Raw genomic sequence first — 19,866 nt, forward strand, 5'->3', positions numbered from 1 at the left:
ACAATTACATGTATCAACTGTGGGTTCTTGGAAAGAGAAAGGAGTGATAAAGGTAGCTCTATTTTCCTTTCCTCCTTGGAGTACAAAAGCAACAGCAGACAGGCCTTTCGAGAACCATTTCTAATTTTTAAAACTATGGCTTTTGAAAGAATTTTCACTCTTCCTACTTTCAAAAAGCATTTAGTGCAGCTTATAATAAAAACACCAATACAGTACGACTAAAAATGCAGCAAAATACAAAAGGCAAATAGTAAAAATGGAGGAAGATTATTTATATATTATAAAAGAAGAATAAATAAAAAGCCTAAACCGTAAGAGAAGTTACACAATTAAACACAGATCTGAATTTCTAATCTCCATCAAAGTATAGCAGATAGGATGATGAGTTGCAGATTTTTTTGTTGTTGTATAGATAATGTGGGCTTCCCAGGTGGCTCAGTGGTAAAGAATCTGTCTGTCAGTGCAGGAGACACAGAAGACGATTTGATCTCTGGGTCAGGAAGATCCCCTGGAGGAGGAAATGGCAGCCCACTCTAGTAATCTTGCCTGGGAAATCCCATGGACAGAGGAGCCTGGCAGGCTACAGTCCGTGGGGTTGCAAAGAGTTGGCCACGACTAAGCACACACGCACTTAGTTAATGCACAGTGTTATGTAACTTTCAGTGCATGGCACAGGGATTCACGATTTTTAAAGGTTTCACTCCATTTATAATTTTTATGAAATGTTGGCTTTATTCCCTGTTGTACAGTGTATCCTTGTACCTTACCTATTTTATACAGATAGTTTGTGCCTCTTAACTCCCCTAACCGTATCCTGCCCCTCCTCATTTCCCTCTCCCCGCTGGTAATCACTAGTTTATTCTCTATGTCTGTGAATCTGTTTCTTTTTTGTTATGTTCACTAAACTTTTTTTTTTTTTAGATTCCACATTTAAATAGTATCATATAGTATATTTTCTTTTCTAATGTATTTCGCTAAGTATAATGCCTTCCAGGTCCACCGTTGGCTGTTGCAAATGGCGAAACTTCATTCTTTTTTATGGCTGAGTAGTATTTCATTGTATATATACGTACCCCATCTCCTTCACTCACTCGTCTGTTGACGGACACTTAAGTTGCTTCCATATCTTGACTGTTGTAAACAGTGCCTCTGTGAACATGAGGGTGCATGTTTCTTTTCAAATTAATGTTTTCATTTTCTTCAGATATATATGCCCAGGGATGGAATGGCCAGGTCTTGTGGGAGTTCTATTTTTAGTTTTTTGAGAACCCTCTGTACTGCCTTCCACTGTGGCTGCACCAATTTATATTCCCACCAGGGTTCTCATTTTTCCCGCGTCGTCACCAGCATTTGTTATTTGTGGTCTTTTTGATGATAGCCATTCTGCCAGGTGTAAGGTGATATCTCATTGTAGTTTTAATTTGCATTTCTCTGATGATTATCAGTGTTGAACATCTTTTCTTGTACATGATGGCCTGATGGTCTCCTTTGGAAAAATGTTTATTCGGGTCTTCTGCCCATTTTTTAATTGTGTTGTTTGTTTTTGATGTTGAGTTATATGAACTATTTATATATTTTGGACATTAACCCCTTATAAGTCATAATTTGCAAATATTCTTTTTTAATTAACAATCTGTGAGTTCTTGGAAAGAGAAAGATTGTTTTAATTAACAATTTTAATTGTGATAAAATACTTGTACCATACAATTTATTATCTTAACCATTATTAACTGTATAGTTCAATAATGTTAAATACATCGACACATTGTTATATAAATAAGTCCCTACTCCTTCCTCTTCCCAGCCCTGGTAACGACCATTCTGCTTCCTATCGCTTTGAATTTGACTACTCTAGGTACCTCAGAGAAGTGGACTCACATGGTATTTGTCTTTTTGTGACTGCCTTATTTCACTTTGCATGATGCAATCAAGTTTCATCCATGTTGTAGCACATGTCAGAATATCCTTCCTTTTTAAGGCTAAATAATACTTCAACATATGTATGTGGCACACTTTATCATTCATCTGTCAATGCACATTGGATTGCTTCCACTTTCTGGGTATTTTCAGTAGTGCTGTTACAAACATGGGGTACCAGTGTCTCTTCAAGACCCGGCCTGCTTTCAGTTCTTGCAGAGATTCTGTAAGTTGAAGCTAGCTTGCATTCTCCTTGTAAATGGTCACGGCTTGAGGAATACCTGTAGCTGTTCAGGCTAAAACTTAGAGCTTCTGAGTCCTGTAGTACCTGTAGCCTGGAATATTTTGTGGTTTGGGCTTATCAACTGTCTTGTTTCTATCAGAGCAGAACATAAATATGATTCCAGGAATGTATTTAGTTAGGACAATAATTTCCTAAGTCAGCTGTGTCCAATATGGACCTCCAGATAATTGAATAAGATTTTCAAGCACATCTTTAGTAATATTTTAGTAGACCAGTACTTGAATACCAAAACAAGAGTGTTCTTTCTGACAGCCATTGGACAGTAGGTTAAATGGGCTAGTCTCATAATGTGAAATAGGACAAAACTGTTACCATATAATAATGGTAAGAACACATGGATCCCGTAGACACACAGTGGTTCACATCTTTTAGCCACTAAGTTAAAAGCAGGCGACTACCATGCAAATCATTTAAATTGTGAGGCCCTTCCCACTCTGACTTAAATGGGCCTTTTTCTAAATCCCACTCTTTTTTAAAGTATTTATTTGGCTGCATTGGGTCCTGGTCGTGGCACATGAGTGCTTCATTGTGGCGCGCAGACTCCTCTCCAGGTGCAGCTTCCGGGCTCGGTAGCTGTGGCACGAGAGCTCAGTTGCTCCAAGGTTTGTGGGATCTTAGTTCACTGACCAGGGATTGAACCCAAGTCGCCTGCACTGGAAGGCAGATTCTTCACCACTGGACGAGCAGAGAAGGCCCTCTAATTCCCACCTTTATTACGAGAGTAAATTCCATATCCTATTCAAAATTCTTTCAAAAGAAAAAAAAAAAGGTATTTTCTCATTCTTTGATTCTTCACTTTTGTTCCAAGTAAATCAAGTTTAGAGACATTAGATTATTTTAATATAATATCTTAAAACTATTTCCAAATGATCATACGATTTCAATTTAGTGTAATAGGTGTCCTAAGAAAGGACCAGATAAAGTTATAGCTGTGAATAAAATTGGTTTCCTAGTTGGAGAAAATGGTAAGACAATTGAAATGTTTCTTTCTCTTTCTCTTTTTTAAGAGTTTCTTTGAGAATATTTTAGAACTGTCATTCTCATGGATTTAAGCCTAAGGTATTTGCATTGAAACTGGGTCTCTGTGACCATTTTGTTATCCTGTTTATTTAAAATTGGACTTTGTGCTATTCCTAAAAAGGAGACGATGTTTATAAACGATGTTGTATCCACATTTAGAAGTAGAGACAAATGAGTGTCAGGTCCGATGTTCACCTTAATACAGGGCTGTTTCCTACATCAAAAATCTCCTACTGGCTCTATATCAGCCCCACTGTTCACAGGTAACTTTGGCATTTACTTTTATTTTTTATACAAATTTCATCTCTTTCCCAAAGTAGTCTGTGTATTTTTATTTTTTTTTATTTTTTAGTCAAAATGAGGTAAGATTATCTAATGAATCAAAGCAGGTAGCAGAGATAACTTTTATGTTGTTGTAAAATTAATCCCCGTATCATGCTGAAAAGATTGTCCTTGTTTCAACTTCTTTGGATGTACGTTAAATTTCTGTGCATTTAATCTAATTGTGCAAAAAATGATGTGATGTAAAATGTGTTTTTAAGATGGCCTATTTTCTTGAAATTTCAAGCTATATTGAGTACACAGTACTCTTCATTTAGAGAACTCAATTTCATGCAGTGGCAGCAGCAGTGGAATTGGAAAAACACAAAATCTTACCACATAATGGGGAGCAAAATATAAACACGGGAGCAAATGTAACAGCAAAACATTTGAGGTACCAAATACCTCTTTATAGTTGTAAAGAGACACTCGGAAGGAGAGAGCTGTAAGCGACTAAGCCAGCAACGTGGAGAGAGGAAAGGCCTGAGGGATTTTTTCCCCTTTTTATTTATGTACGGCCGCACTGGGTCTTCGTTGCTGCATGCAGGCTTTCTCCGGTTGTGACGAATGGGGGCGACTCTTTGCTGTGGTGCCAGGGCTTCTCGTTGTGGGGGCTTCTCTTACTGCAGAGCGTGGGCTCAGCAGTTGAGGCTCACAGGCTTAGCTGGGGAGCCGTGTTTCTGATGGAGGTAGTTGAAACAGTCAGCCCTAAGAGTCTCTGAATGGGAACTAGAGAGTGAAGAGGAGTGAAGTCAGTGCGACTGGGATGTTAACTTAGCTGAAAACAGCTTCAGGTGGTTCTCTTGAGTCAGGAGCCTGAAAGCAACCCAGTTCCCACCATCTCATGGCATGCACTTAAACAGAGTGGAGAGGATATGTCTGTCAGAAAGGAGTCCATCTCTTGGAGGTCTATTTTAAGAACATCCTAGCCTCTTCAGTGCTTCCCTTGTGGCTCTGCTGGTAAGGAATCCGCCTGCAATGCCAGAGACCTGGGTTCAATCCCTGGGTTGGAAAGATCCCCAGGAGAAGTGAAAGGCTACTAATTCCAGTATGCTGGCCTAGAGAATTCCATGGACAGTATAGTCCATGGGGTTGCAAAGAGTTGGACACAGCTGAGCGACTTTCATTTCACTTCATTAGCCTCGTCAGGTTGTCTTTTGAGGAACACTGTTCATAATCTAGGATCATTTGGGCTTTATCTCTTACTCCAGTCACTGCTGTGGTGACCAGTTCAGTACAAATTTCCCCCAGTTTCATGGATACAACTTTTAAGAGAGTGCTGTGCTCTTCACTGCAAGTCTTTTCCACTTTCTGCATCATGGGGGAGGGGGTCGGGGAGTGGTCCTTCAGGAATTGCTTGGCTCACATGCAGAGGCCAGTGTTTTGAAGAAAAAAACCTGGGTTTAAGTCCAAGGCTCCATTGTGCACCTAAATTATTCCCTTGTCACGAACATGAGAATGAGTCTCCACAAGGCATTATGAGAACTAACAAGACGAAATTTTGGTATGGTAGGCATTCCATAAGTGATAGCTCTGAAAACGATGGGGATTATTCAGGTAATAATGCCTCAAGAAAGAGTTAAAGAGATGCTTTTCCCATACAAGTGACAAAAAAGTGGCTTTTTTTAGGTGTGTTGTTACACATTCTAATCTGTCTTTCAAGTAGAATCTGAGGTCTGTCTGTACACAGTCTTTAATCTGTGTGTGGACGTTTTGCTAACACTTCTGGTAACAGAAACACTGACATGAGACCTTTCATCCTCCTGTTCTACCCTGGGCAAGTCACATCTACCTTCTTGAAAATCTGCATCCTCTCTGGTTTTTCTCCTGATTTATTTACCATGATGTGTGTAGAAATAACAACAAGAATGCAGTCTTATTTTCCTGGAAAGTAATTTTAAGAATTCGATTCTTTCTTGGTCTGTTTAACCAAAATGATCATTGGTCTCTCAAGAAGCATTTTGTTCTCCCCATGACATCAACAGCAAAAGCTAATGTTCATAGAGGGCTTTATAATTTAAGAACTTCCATACAGTTGGTCCCTACATCTCTGCACAGTGGGATTTAGTGTTAATTCCCAGTTTACATATGATAAGCCTAGATCTCAGAAGTGACATGATGCCAGGCTCATAAAACCGGCACACTCAGGGGCCCATGGTCCATGCATTCCTACCCCCTATTGGGGCAAAGCCAAGGATGTCTGTTCTGCCTCTTGCGCAGGGAAGCTGAAGGGATCAAGTGCTTAGGAGTGCACTTTTAAACTGCGTGTCATCAAATATGTGTTGTATTATATTCCACAGACTCCAGATTTGTTATCCGCTTCACCCCCTTTTATAACCTATATCTCTCCTTTTGTTCTTGGAAACTTTTCAAGAACTTAACAAAAGCAGTATCTAGTTTATTAGCCACTTGATCTTTCTGTGAATTTTCAGTGTTACCTTTCTCTGATCATCACTGTCACATGTACATCTGTGTGTCTGTCATTCATTTGGTTGTCTTCGCCTGTCCTCTTTCCTTTTGGCTTTCCTTCTCTCTCATTCATTCATGAAACACTTTTGCATAAAGATGGACACAGGGCACTTGGCTATCAGACTCTCTTTGACCTTCACAAAGGTCAATCGGACATGGATCTTGCCTTTAAGAAGCTTAAAGTTAGCAATTGGAATGGTGAAATGGAATTGAGCTTTTTTCCCCCCCTCTATGTACAAAATACATAGAAATTTTGTATTTTAAAAGATCTTAAATATATAACTAAGTTCAAAAGAAAAAAAGAACAGAGAATTCACCGCCAGAGTAGTTCAACTTGGAGTTAAAGCTAGTTACACATGGCCCTCCGACTTCTGGATGCAGAAAAACGACTTAGGGATGGGTATTAGAAGACAAACAAGAACAGGAAAGGAGAACGTACACTCCTGCAAGACTGGGCCTGCAATGGAGCCCCAGGCTCTGAAAAGATTTCACTGTCTACTTGCAAGGACAGTAAACCCAGCAAGCCAGCCAGCCCAGGGACGTGGCAAGGAAGCCGAAAGAAAGAAGAGCCACAAGCCTGCATCACGTCAAGTGTGGAGTCTAAATTTAAACTACACAAGTCTTGCAAAAAGCAATTAAGCTGAAAATTTAGCATCAAAACTGGTCCAGATCAAGTGAAATGCTTGTACCCCTGATAGCTATAAATGCTACAACTTCCCGCAGAGTCCCTTCCACAAGACAGTGCCCCTGGGACTCACCTAGAAACAGTATATGCCTTAATAAAACATGCTGGGCAGGCTTATGAGCGTCCCCCCAAAATGAATTTAAAATATTTTAAACCAACTATAAACATGTTGAAAGTATTTAGAGATATAATAGATAATGTATGATTTAGAGAAAGGACGTATAATAACCATAAAGTAAGATGTATCTCATGGAAAATAACAGAAATGTTTGAGGAAAAACTAAGTCAAGCGTTTCTAGGCACCTAGCCTGCCATTTCCGAAGGAGGAAATGGCAATGTGCTCTAATATTCTCGCCTGGGAAATCCCTTGGACTGAGCAGCCTGGCAGGCTCCAGTCCGTGGGGTCACAGAGTCAGACACGATTCAGCAAACAAGCACAAGACATGAAAAACATTAAAATCAAAACACTGTAAACATTAAACAGATTACACAGAAACAGAAAAAAAATATTAGAAAGTAGATGAGAAAGTCACCTAGAGTGCCATGCAGATGTGCGTGCTGAATCGCTTCAGTTACGTCGACTCTTTGTGACCCTATGGTCCATTGCCCGCCAGGCCCCTCTGCCCGTGGGGTTCTCCAGGCAAGAACACGTGAGTGGGTTGTCATGCCCTCCTCCAGGGGATCTTCCCGACGCAAGGGTCAAACCCACATCTCTTTTGTGTTCTGTATTGGCAGGCAGGTTCTTCACCACTGAGCCACCTGGGACGCAGTACAAAGAGATAAGAAGATAGAAAATATGAAACAGTGGTTAGTGCAGAAGATTCAGTGAAAAGGTCTAACCCACGAGTAGGAGTTCAAAAAGGAAAAATAGGTGGGGTGGGGGTGATATTCGAAGAAATAATGTCTAAGAACATTTCAGAACTGAAGAAATAACTGCATCTTCAAATCAAATAAAGACACTGAATCCTGACCAACAGGAATAAAAATAAGTGCATACTTGAGTTCCTCATATTGAAAATGCAAGCATCAAAAATAAACAGAGCAAGTTTTTATTAAGCTACCAAGGAAAGTACTAGTTCTCTACCTATAAGGGAAAGACAATTAGACCAACAAGAAAGAGACACAGATGTATAGAACAGTCTTTTGGACTCTGTGGGAGAAGGAGAGGGTGGGATGATTTGGGAGAATGGCATTGAAACATGTATAATATCATATATGAAACGAGTCGCCAGCCCAGGTTCGATGCACGATACTGGAAGCTTGGGGCTGGTGCACTGGGACGACCCAGAGGGAAGGTATGGGGAGGGAGGAGGAAGGAGGGTTCAGGATGGGGAACACGTGTATACCTGTGGCGGATTCATGTGATATATGGCAAAACCAATACAATATTGTAAAGTTTAAAAATAAAATTAAAAAAAAAAAAATCCCAGAAGTGGTGGTGAAGATCCAGGTGTCGTGGAATACTATCTTCAAAGTACTGAAGGAGGTTGCTACTGCTGCTGCTGCTAAGTCGCTTCAGTCGTGTCCGACTCTGTGCAACCCCAGAGACAGCAGCCCACCAGGCTCCCCCATCCCTGGGAATCTCCCGGCAAGAACCCTGGAGTGCTTTGCCATTTCCTTCTCCGATGCATGAAAGTGAAAAGTGAAAGTGAAGTTGCTTAGTTGTGCCTGACTCTTAGCGACCCCATGGACTGCAGCCTACCAGGCTCCTCCGTCCAAGGGATTTTCCAGGCAAGAGTACTGGAGTGGGGTGCCATTGCCTTCTCTGCTGAAGGAGGTTACCACACTAGAAATCTATAACGTGTTAAACTGTCATTCCAGAATGCAGGTGAAATAAAAACACTTTCAGGCATAGCAAGACTGAAAGATTTCAACATTCAGTGACTGACTGCTGCAGAATTTTAATTATATATGTATGTATATGTATGTTCTTCAGTAGGAAATTGAACCCAGTAGTAAGGAGTGAAGTGCAGTTGACAGCAGTGATCAAAGAAATACATCTGTAACTCTAAACAGACACGAGGTGTGGATGTGAGAGAGAGGGAGAGACTTGGGCAGTAATTTGAAAACAAGTGGAAGTTTAAATACTGAAGAGCGACACGGTGAAAATGGGAGGCAGTAGGCCAGAGATAAAGCACTCTACATTTTTTCTGTTCCTCGTGGAAAAGCTGCTGATTAACTTTAGATTTTTAAATATGCAAGTTCATAACTTAATTATTTTAAGAGTAAAAATAGAATGTGAACCTTCTAAATCCAGTAGATGAGCAAAGAAAAAAAAATTTTTTAAGCCAGACCCATTTAATGAAACGAAGTAAAAAGGAGGAAAGGAAGTTAAAATGGTAGGAAAAAAATTCCAAATAAATCAATAATCATGATAAATGAAAACAGATTAAACCAAGCTATTATAATACAGAGACTCTCAGACTTTTTAAATTCAGCTTTTTGCTGTTTGTAAGCAACATGTGTGAAATATAATTATGTGGGGACTTTGTAAATAAGGGATTTTTTTTAAAGGGCATTCCAGGCAAATTCTTTTTTTTTTTTTTTCCCCTTTGACTGCAACCACGTGGCTTGTGGAATCCTAGTTCCCTGATCAGGGATGGAGCCTGGGCCCTCGCAGTGAGAGCACAGAGTCCTTTCCACTGGACCACTAGTGAAGTCCCTAGGCTAATTCTAAAAAGAGCAAAAGAAAGAGGCAGAGGGAATGAGGAAGAAACAATATTAATATCAGACAAAAATTATAAGGCAAAAAAATTATGAATAAAGATTGGCGATAGAAGGAGGCAAAAAGCTTAAAGTATTTAAAGATATGAAAAGACAAATCACAAAAAAGAAACTCAAATGGTCAAAAAAACATTTGAAAAATGTTCAGCCTGCTGGTGATCATGACCATGCAAATAAAGGCAGTAGTGGGGCTAACCTTTCAGCCCTCATCAAGAAGCAAAAACGATTCAAATGGGTTAATGATGAGTGTTGGCCGGACTTGAACAAAAGGACATCGCATCTCCTTCTGGTTGGAATGAAAGCAGCAGCTGTGCACACATCCATGACTCAGCAGTTCTGTTTTCATCCTGTATCCTAGAGAAATACCCACTGATGTCCCTGGGGCCTCATCTGGAATAGCCATAAAGCAGAAGCAACCCCAGTGTCCATCCGGAGTGGAAGGGATTAGTAAACTGTGGTGTGTTCAGACAAACGAAAGGCTCTGCAGAGAAAACGACTTCACTTTGAGTTACCTGTGTGTTAAAACAGACATATCGCAGAATCACAACGCTGAATAAAAATAAGTTGCAGAAGGATGTGCATATCTAATTTCAAATTTACATAAAACAAAGTGGTACTGGGTGCTGTTTTCATGAATACATACATGTGTGTAAAGTGTACATATCTGAGAGAAAATGGGAATCTCCCGTGGTGGGTGGTTCCCTTCTTGAATGAGGAAGATGAATGGGGACAAGGAGGGAGGCAGAACAGGACTTAACTAGGCCTTGTTCACTTTTTAAAGATCTGAAGCAAGTATGGCAAAGATATTAGCATATATTTGCATTCTTAATTCTTCATGGTGGAACCGTAGTCTCCCGCTGTTTTTCTGTGTGTGTGTGTGTATGTGTGTGTGTTTGGGTTTGGATGTGTGTGCAAGTATTTTGAAAATATTTCCTTATTTAGAGATAGCTCCCTGAAAGATGAATACCAAGTGATATCACTTATATATGGAATCTAAAATATGATGCAAGTGAACCTACCTATGAAACAAAAACAGACTCACAGATACAAAGAATAGACTTGTAGTTGCCAAGGCGGGTGGGTGGGGAAGGATTGGAAGTTTGGGATTAGCAGATGCAAAGCATTATATATAGAATGGATAAACCACAAGGTCCTACTGTAGCGCAGGGAACTGTACTTGGAAATGGAAATGGAAAACAATATGAAAAAGAATGTGTGTGTGTGTATATATATATGTATAACTGAATCACTTTGCTGCAGAGCAGAAATTAGCACAGCATTGTAAATCAACTATACTTCAATTAAAAGGATTTCCCCGGCAGTCCAGTGGTTAAGACTCTGTGCTCCCAATGCAGGGGTCACAGGTTTGATCCCTGGTAGGGAAAATAAGATCCAACATGCTGCATTTTTTTATTAAAATTTTTAATTAAATTTAAAATTTCATACATTAAAAAAATTTTCTAATTTTTAATGGTTAAAAGTATCTCCTAGCTTATTACGGGGAAAGAAAAACATATAGCAATAATACCAAGAAAAATGCAGTGTGTTCTATGATGAGTTCTTTACAAATGGCTTTTAGAGAGAATTTTGCCATTGGAATCCAAGAGTGTGTCCTGGAAGAGGAGTCCCAGGGTGGCTTTGCCACAGACGCTCCCCTGCGTTCAGTCACTCATAGAAGTGGATCAGCCATCATCAACTCCGCTGTGTCTGTGGCCTGAGTCATCAGGCATGTTTCTCACTAGTAGTCTCTTTTTCACTCATTTCTTTCTGGTCATCATAACTTGGTACTTACCCAGGGCCTCCCAGAGGATTTATCACTTTGAGGAAAAACATCTGAACAATTAAATGATGCCTGCCTTCCTTCTCACGGAAAGAGATAATCATGACTTGTGTTGTAATATCTTGTGGATTTTTATGTAAACACTTGGATTTTGGCATAGAGAGTGGCTCTGTTGGTTGGTTGAATGGATGTATATGTTTCACACACATTCCCAAATCATCTTCTCCTGGACCAGAGAGGTTCCATTTGAGGAATCTTTTTAAATGTTGTCTGATTTCCCTTCACTTTTCAAAATTCAGTTTCTCTTTCTTTTTTTAAGTCTTTATTGGATTTGTTACAGTATTGCTTCTGTTTTATGTTTTGGTTTTTTGGCCACAAGGCATGTGGGATCTTAGCTTTCTGACCAGGGATTGTACCCACAGCCACTGCCTTGGAACGTTAAGTCTTAACCACTGAACTTCCAGGGAAGTGCCTGGTTTGTCTTGTTAAATGTGTTGCTGCAAAGCATTAGTGGGCACATTTCACAACCTCTATGGGAGGGTAATGGAGGTCCCATGTGGAAATGAGACTGGTCATCCTTGCCATGTGTCCATAGCATCTAACACAGCTCTTCCAAACAGTAAGGGCTTGGAATCTCTGGGCTTCACCCCACATCACAGCAGCATCTCCACTCCATGGATGATCTCAGGATCACACACAGCACCATCACACATTATCACCCTTGATGTAAAGTGGAGTCATGGCACACTTTGAAAAAAGGTTGGTTTCGGTGCTTCTGACATTCTCCAAGGGGACGAATAAACAGCCTGGCTAGGTTGGTCGAGAGGCAGTTTACCAGTCACCGTGCTAGGCAGCTGACTTCTCTTTTGCAAATACACACCTGCTCTGTATTGAAGCCAAAGGCATAACTCAGACTCGGATTTCTCCGTGGGCTCCCTGGGGCTGCTGGTCTGGGTTTGGTCCTGGACCTTCCAATCTCAGACATCTTTGCTTTTCCTTTGCAGAGAGAAGATGCACCAGTCTGCCATGTATGAGCTCTGCCAGGGGATGCACCAGATCAGCCTTCAGTTTGTCCGGCTGCAGCTCACCTTCGAGGAATACACCGTAATGAAAGTGTTGCTGCTGCTGAGCACAAGTAAATTGATGTCCAACTGGCACTTTTTTATACTGTCACATCATCTTCCCTTTCGGAGACTAGCCTGTTTCTAGGGCCAGATAGTCAGTATTAAAAAAAAAAAAAGTAAGAGGAGGTGGGCAGAGGGCGTTGGTGCAGGATGAATTAAGTTACTTGCAGAGTTAGAAGCTTTGGGTGGCGCACCTGCCTTGATCCCTTCATCCATCCGGCCACTAAGGATTCGTTAAGTGTCTGTTATGTATATGGTGGGACTGGGCAGTTCAGGAACTACCAGAATGAATGAGGCACAGTCTCAACCCTCGGGGAGTTTTGTTTTTGTTGTTCAGTCACTGAGTCATGTCAGATTCTTTGCGACCCCATAAACTGCAGCACGCCAGTCTTCCCTGTCCTTCACTGTCTCCCGTAAGATAAATTCAAGGTCATTTTAATACACTGTGGAAAGTGATTGTCTGCCATGATAAAGACTGTCCTGGGGGCTCAGAGGAGGGAAGCACATTCTCACTTCTTGGCATCAGAGGATGCTTGATGAAGCTTCATCTCAGAGAGCTTTGCCAGGGTGAGGGATTGAGTCCGAGGCATGAGCTGACCTCCCTGCTGGGGAGCGTGAGAGAGCATGGTGGTGTGGGAAGCAGACCCACATAATAGTGCTTAGCTCTGCGGAGTTGTTTTGCCTATTTATGATTTTTGTTTTTTATCTCATTTATGTATCCACCAATTTTTCAAGGTATATCAGGTACTATTGGACTGGGGAGGCATGGTTGCCCTGTAGATTGAACTGGAAGATTCCCACCTGTTGAAGACATCTGCTGTCTATTAGGCAAGCAGGGGAGTGTGGTCCAGAAGGCTCTGAGCAGTGGGCTGACATGGCCATAGGGGTCCTTTATGGCTTCATGAAGACGTCTGGCAGTAGATAGACTGAAGGAAAGGGGATGGGATGAGGAGAGAGAGAGGCCAAGTCAGACAGAGAATTGAGCCAGACTGGAAGCCCAGAGACCTGCTGTGAAGCTGTTGAAATAACAGCCTGAATAATGGTGTATTCTTGCCTGGGAAATTCCATGGACAGAGGAGTCTGGCGGGCTACAGTCCACAGGGTCAAAAGAGTCAGACATGACGGAGCGACTACACTTTAACTTTCTTAATGATGGTGGGCAGCTTGCTGACAGCGCCAGATGCATTCGAGACACACTGCAGAGTCAGCCTTGACGAGAAGGGGCGCAAAACAGTCTGGATCAGAAGCAACCTGGGTTTTGAGGGCACAGATGATTGTGAGGTGGTAGTGATACTGTGAGGAGAAGTGCATTCTTATTGGGACTGGAGCGGATTTTATGGAGTATAAAATGACTTCCCCAGGTGGCTGAGTGGTAAACAACCCACCTGCCAATGCAGGAGGTACAGGAGATGTGGGTTCCATCCCTGGGTCAGGAAGATCCCCTGCGGGATGTGATGGCAACCCACTCCAGTCTTCTTGCCTGGAGGATCCGATGGACAGAGGAGCCTGGCGGGCTTCAGTCCATGGGGTCGCAAAGAGTCGGACATGACTGAGTGACTGAGCATGTGTAGCCTCAGAGGGAGGCCTAAAGAGGGGGAAACTGGGGGACTTGAACTCAGAAAACAAATTTGGATATTGACATATAAGCTTGACATGATCTTTGTAAAACAGTAAAGTCCAATGGCAAGTGGGGGTGCCGAGGCACAGGAAGAAGAGGGAAGACCCACTGAGGTGCATGAAAGGAGGAACGCAGTGCTGAGGGACAGGGAGAACCATCAGGGAGGCAGAGGAGCTGGCAGAGGGCCCAGAGGTCAAGGCTTCCCAGAGGCGTGACTCGTGGCAGAGCTTCCAGTGGAAGCCAGGAATGCTGACAGAAGCCTACTGGGGTTGACCATGTGGCATCAGGCAGGGGCCAGACGGCCAGGGACTTGCAGATTGATGGGAAGCTGCTTCGGGCATCTGGAACCAAGCATGAGAGGAGAGACGTCGATGGCAGAAGGAGCCAGGAGAGACGAGGGAGGCAGGATTAGCCTTGGCAAGGATGCTAAACACTTCTTCCCCAGACAGCGGCCCCAGCCTTTCCAAACAGAGGGGAAGGAATTTGAGGAAGCTCTCATCAGATGAGGGTGAGGCTGGGATGATGGCAGGAGACAGGATAGAGAGGAAATCTCAGAACCGAGTGCCGTGACCACTGAGGAAAAGGAGAAATGTTCTGGGTGCCAGGACACCAGGGCAAGTGGCGCCAACTTCAAAGGAGGAGAGGCTGTTGAGTGACCCCCTGGAAGCTGAAAAGAGCATCTGAGACATGCCCAGCCCTCCCCTCGGCCCAGGAATCAGTGGCTGCGGTGAAGGGTTTTCAGTAGAGCTGTTTGGAAGTGAGTGGCATGAGCAGCCAACCATTGAGGATAGAATGGGTGAGAAAAGCTGCTGATCCCAGCATGGAGGAATTGGGTCTGGGGAAGAGTGAAGCCTGCACCTGGTAGGGCAGGAAGGGGAAGGCAGGGGCTGGTGTGTCAGTATCTGCCCTACACACATCTGGCCTCTCTCAGGTTTCCAAAGAGTTTTTCCATCTATCATCTGATTTAATGGTGCAAGACTGCTGACTTGTCTAAAGTGGACAAAACAGAGGCGTGCAAGTGTGACTTGTGCAGCCTCCTTGGTGAATTAGGACTCAGACCCAGGGCTTTGACCTTCCCTTCCAGCCGGATGCAAGGGTGGAAGGTAGGCTGGCAGCAGGGGACCCCCAGCCGCAGGGAGAGGGGAGGGTGAGCCGGCTGGGCTGGACTCCAGCAGCGAAGACAGACCAGCAGCCTGGGAGGGTGTTGGGGTCAGCGTGTCTCAGCTGTGTTTGGCTTGGCCAGCAAGGCTTTTCAGGTTGCTTTCGGCCTTTTGTCGTGTTTGATTGCCATGGACTTTGATTGCACAGGGAACCCATGCTCTCCCCAGTTTACTGCAGGCCCCACCAGTCTTCAGTACCCACCGCTCCTCACTGTACGCTCAGCCCACATTCAGGAGCTGGTGTTTGCAGTCCTCCGTCCACAGGCTCAGTAGAACCAGGCTCTTCTCCCTGCTCCATTGTTCTTCCAGATTTCTGAGGCTCCCAGCGTATCCTTTCTAGAACAGAACTTGGGAAATGTACTTTTAGTTCCCTGCCCAGGGATTGAACCTGCACCCTCAGCTGTGAAAGCAGAGTCCTAACCTCTGGACTGCCACGGAATTCCCTGGAAATGTACTCTTTACATTCAGCAACAGTGATTTCAGTCCTCTTTCCAAGCTGTATCATTAACTGTTAGAAGAAATTTTAAAAAAGGAAAAAGGAAAAAAATATCAAATGGGTGATAGAATTTAAATTTTTTTCTAAAATTGTTCATGATAATAATCCTTTATAAACGTTGGCCACTCAATTGTTATTGGTATCTTGTCCTTTTACATCCATTTAGTCAGTCAACCTTATAATCAATTCTGATATCGTTTAGCTCCCTAAATTAATTTATTAGCTTCCAGGTAATTCAGTACATTCAAGGCTGATTTTTACTGATGCAGAAAAAGCAAAATAAAAAAAAAAACAGGAGAACAGAAGTAAAGAATTGTATAAATCATGAAAACTTCAGGCTTTAGTAAGCTTATTTTGCTAATCTCTGATAGAATGTAGGAAAATTTTTCTTCTTATTTAGAAGGTTACATTACACACCTGATGTCCGGTGTATGAGGAAAGTTAGGCTGTAACATCAAGAAGATCATGTTCTTTTTGCTCACACAGGAAAGCAAACCAGCTTCCCACCCAGCTGTCTTTTTGCTCTTCTCCAGCCCATAGATTCTGGATGATTTCCAGGAGCCCTGCTGCATTTAATAAGTAAATTCAGAAAATCTAGGCAGACCTCCAAAATTTGAGGTTTTGCCTAAGTTCTCTTTTATTTGTGGGTCTGTTTCAACTTCTAAAATATCTGGCTGGGAAAATGGTACAATATATTTCCGTCACAGCAGTAAAACACAAGTAATATTTGACACAAGTTGTTCATCATCTTGAGAATTTTTGATAACACAACTGTCAGAAGTATGAAAGCTTTTGGTTAATCTCAGTAGCTACACCAAACAGCACTGAAATACAGTCATGAAATGTGCTCACTCCATTCTCATTTTAGGTAATGTTTTAAATGTGTAATATCCATAAGTATCTGTATAAATGAAAGGTTTACTCCATAACATTTTGAAACTTAAAAAAAAAAAGTGTGTCTCAATAGGTGGGCTGTGAAAGCATGTATATATAAACTCTCAGTTTATTTTATAAAGTTTTGGGTTAACCTTAAGATTTTGGTAGAAAGCGCATCTATAGTTTCACAGTTAACATTCTACCTATTTCCATCGTTCTTTATGTTTTTGTATACTTTTAAAACAAGGGTTTAATTTGAAAGAAAAAAACTGTTACATAATGAAGGCCATCTAATTATGAGTGTGAATGTCAAATATTTGAAACCACAACTAATATTGTGGCAGCCTCAGGAATGTGTGCAATGCCTACAGGGATTTATTTTTTCCCCACAAAAATAGAGTTAAGATAAACCACAAACCAAAAGCCTCAACAATTAAAACTCAAGGAGGTCATTAACATCATGTGTGAAATTAATTTGCAAGATAATCCATATCTTTATATAGGACAACAGGGTTTATTTGGGAGCAGTGGTATTCTTGATTCCCGGGGTTACATGTAGCACTCAAAAACATACTTAGCTGTTCTAAAGAGCTGATGACCCAAGTGAATTTTTACTGATACCAGTTATAAATGAGCAAGGCAAATTGGAAGTGGTCAAACAAGAGATGGTAAGAGTGAATGTCAACATTCTAGGAATCAGCAAACTGAAATGGACTGGAATGGGTGAATTTAACTCAGATGACCATTATATCTACTATTGCGGGCAGGAATCCCTCAGAAGAAATGCAGTAGCCATCATGGTCAACAAAAGAGTCCAAAATGCAGTACTTGTATGCAGTCTCAAAAACGACAGAATGATCTCTGTTCGTTTCCAAGGCAAACCATTCAATATCACAGTAATCCAAGTCTATGCCCCAACCAGTAATGCTGAAGAAGCTGAAGTTGAACGGTTCTATGAAGACCTACAAGACCTTTTAGAACTAACACCCAAAAAAGATGTCCTTTTCATTCTAGGGGAGTGGAATGCAAAAGTAGGAAGTCAAGAAACACCTGGAGTAACAGGCAAATTTGGCCTTGGAATACGGAATGAAGCAGGGCAAAGACTAATAGAGTTTTGTGAAGAAAATGCACTGGTCATAACAAACACTCTCTTCCAGCAACATAAGAGAAGACTCTACACATGGACATCACCAGATGGTCAACACCGAAATCAGATTGATTATACTCTTTGCAGCCAAAGATGGAGAAGCTCTATACAGTCAGCAAAAACAAGACCAGGAGCTGACTGTGGCTCAGACCATGAACTCCTTATTGCCAGATTCAGACTGAAATTGAAGAAAGTAGGGAAAACCACTAGACCATTCAGGTATGACCTAAATCAAATCCCTTATGCTTATACAGTGCAAGTGAAAAATAGATTTAACAGACTAGATCTGATAGAGTGCCTGATGAACTATGGACTGAGGTTCGTGACATTGTACAGGAGACAGGGATCAAGACCATCCCCATGGAAAAGAAATGCAAAAAAGCAAAATGGCTGTCTGGGGAGGCCTTACAAATAGCTGTGAAAAGAAGAGAAGCGAAAAGTAAAGGAGAAAAGGAAAGATATAAGCATCTGAATGCAGAGTTCCAAAGAATAGCAAGGAGAGATAAGAAAGCCTTCCTCAGTGATCAATGCAGAGAAATAGAGGAAAACAGAATGGGAAAGACTAGAGATCTCTTCAAGAAAATCAGAGATACCAAAGGAACATTTCATGCAAAGATGGGCTTGATAAAGGACAGAAATGCTATGGACCTAACAGAAGTAGAAGATATTAAGAAGAGATGGAACGAATACACAGGAAAACTGTACAGAAAAGATCTTCATGACCCAGATAATCATGGTGGTGTGCTCACTGACGTAGAACCAGACATCCTGGAATGTGAAGTCAAGTGGGCCTTAGAAAGCATCACTACGAACAAAGCTAGTGGAGGTGATAGAATTCCAGTTGAGCTATTTCAAATCCTGAAAGATGATGCTGTGAAAGTGATGCACTCAATATGCCACCAAATTTGGAAAACTCAGCAGTGGCCACAGGACTGGAAAAGGTCAGTTTTCATTCCAATCCCAAAGAAAGGCAATGCCAAAGAATGCTCAAACTACCACACAGTTGCACTCATCTCACACGCTAGTAAAGTAATGCTCAAAATTCTTCAGGCCAGGCTTCAGCAATACATGAACCATGAACTTCCTGATGTTCAAGCTGGTTTTAGAAAAGGCAGAGGAACCAGAGATCAAATTGCCAACATCCACTGGATCATGTAAAAAGAGAGTTCCAGAAAAACATCTATTTCTGCTTTATTGACTATGCCAAAGCCTTTGACTGTGTGGATCACAATAAACTGTGGAAAATTCTCTGAAAGAGATGGGAATACCAGACCACCTGATCTGCCTCTTGAGAAATTTGTATGCAGGTCAGGAAGCAACAGTTAGAACTGGACATGGAAAAACAGACTGGTTCCAAATAGGAAAAGGAGTACGTCAAGGCTGTATATTGTCACCCTGTTTATTTAACTTATATGCAGAGTACATCATGAGAAATGCTGGACTGGAAGAAACACAAGCTGGAATCCAGATTGCCGGGAGAAATATCAATAACCTCAGATATGCAGATGACACCACCCTTATGGCAGAAAGTGAAGAGGAACTAAAACGGCTCTTGATGAAAGTGAAAGTGGAGAGTGAAAAAGTTGGCTTAAAGCTCAACATTCAGAAAATGAAGATCATGGCATCCGGTCCCATCACTTCATGGGAAATAGATGGGGAAACAGTGGAAACAGTGTCAGACTTTATTTTTATGGGCTCCAAAATCACTGCAGATGGTGACTGCAGCCATGAAATTAAAAGACGCTTACTCCTTACAAGGAAAGTTATGACCAACCTAGATGGCATATTCAAAAGCAGAGACATTACTTTGCCAACAAAGGTCTGTCTAGTCAAGGCTATGGTTTTTCCTGTGGTCATGTATGGATGTGAGAGTTGGACTGTGAAGAAGGCTGAGGGCCGAAGAATTGATGCTTTTGAAGTGTGGTGTTGGAGAAGACTTTTGAGAGTCCCTTGGACTGCAAGGAGATCCAACCAGTCCATTCTGAAGGAGATCAGTCCTGGGATTTCTTTGGAAGGAATGATGCTAAAGCTGAAACTCCAGTATTTTGGCCACCTCATGCGAAGAGTTGACTCATTGGAAGACTCTGATGCTTGGAGGGATTGGGGGCAGGAGGAGAACGGGACGACAGAGGATGAGATGGCTGGATGGCATCACCGACTCGATAGACGTGAGTCTCAGTGAACTCCGGGAATTGGTGATGGACAGGGAGGCCTGGCGTGCTGCA

At 42.0% G+C, this 19,866-nt stretch overlaps 1 protein-coding gene across 5 annotated transcripts in view; it reads left to right on the forward strand.

Annotated features, from left to right (window-relative positions):
- The window catches only part of NR3C2 (nuclear receptor subfamily 3 group C member 2), a 439,879-nt gene that overhangs the window by 374,509 nt on the left and 45,504 nt on the right, over positions 1 to 19,866 (forward strand). For all 5 annotated transcript variants that reach the window (XM_061384035.1, XM_061384031.1, XM_061384034.1 and 2 more), the window contains one exon: positions 12,225 to 12,355. In XM_061384035.1, the coding sequence (XP_061240019.1) occupies positions 12,225 to 12,355 (131 nt within the window). The remainder of the gene's footprint in view (positions 1 to 12,224; positions 12,356 to 19,866) is intronic.

This window comes from Bos javanicus, chromosome 17 (genome assembly GCF_032452875.1).
Source record: "Bos javanicus breed banteng chromosome 17, ARS-OSU_banteng_1.0, whole genome shotgun sequence".
NCBI lineage: Eukaryota > Metazoa > Chordata > Mammalia > Artiodactyla > Bovidae > Bos > Bos javanicus.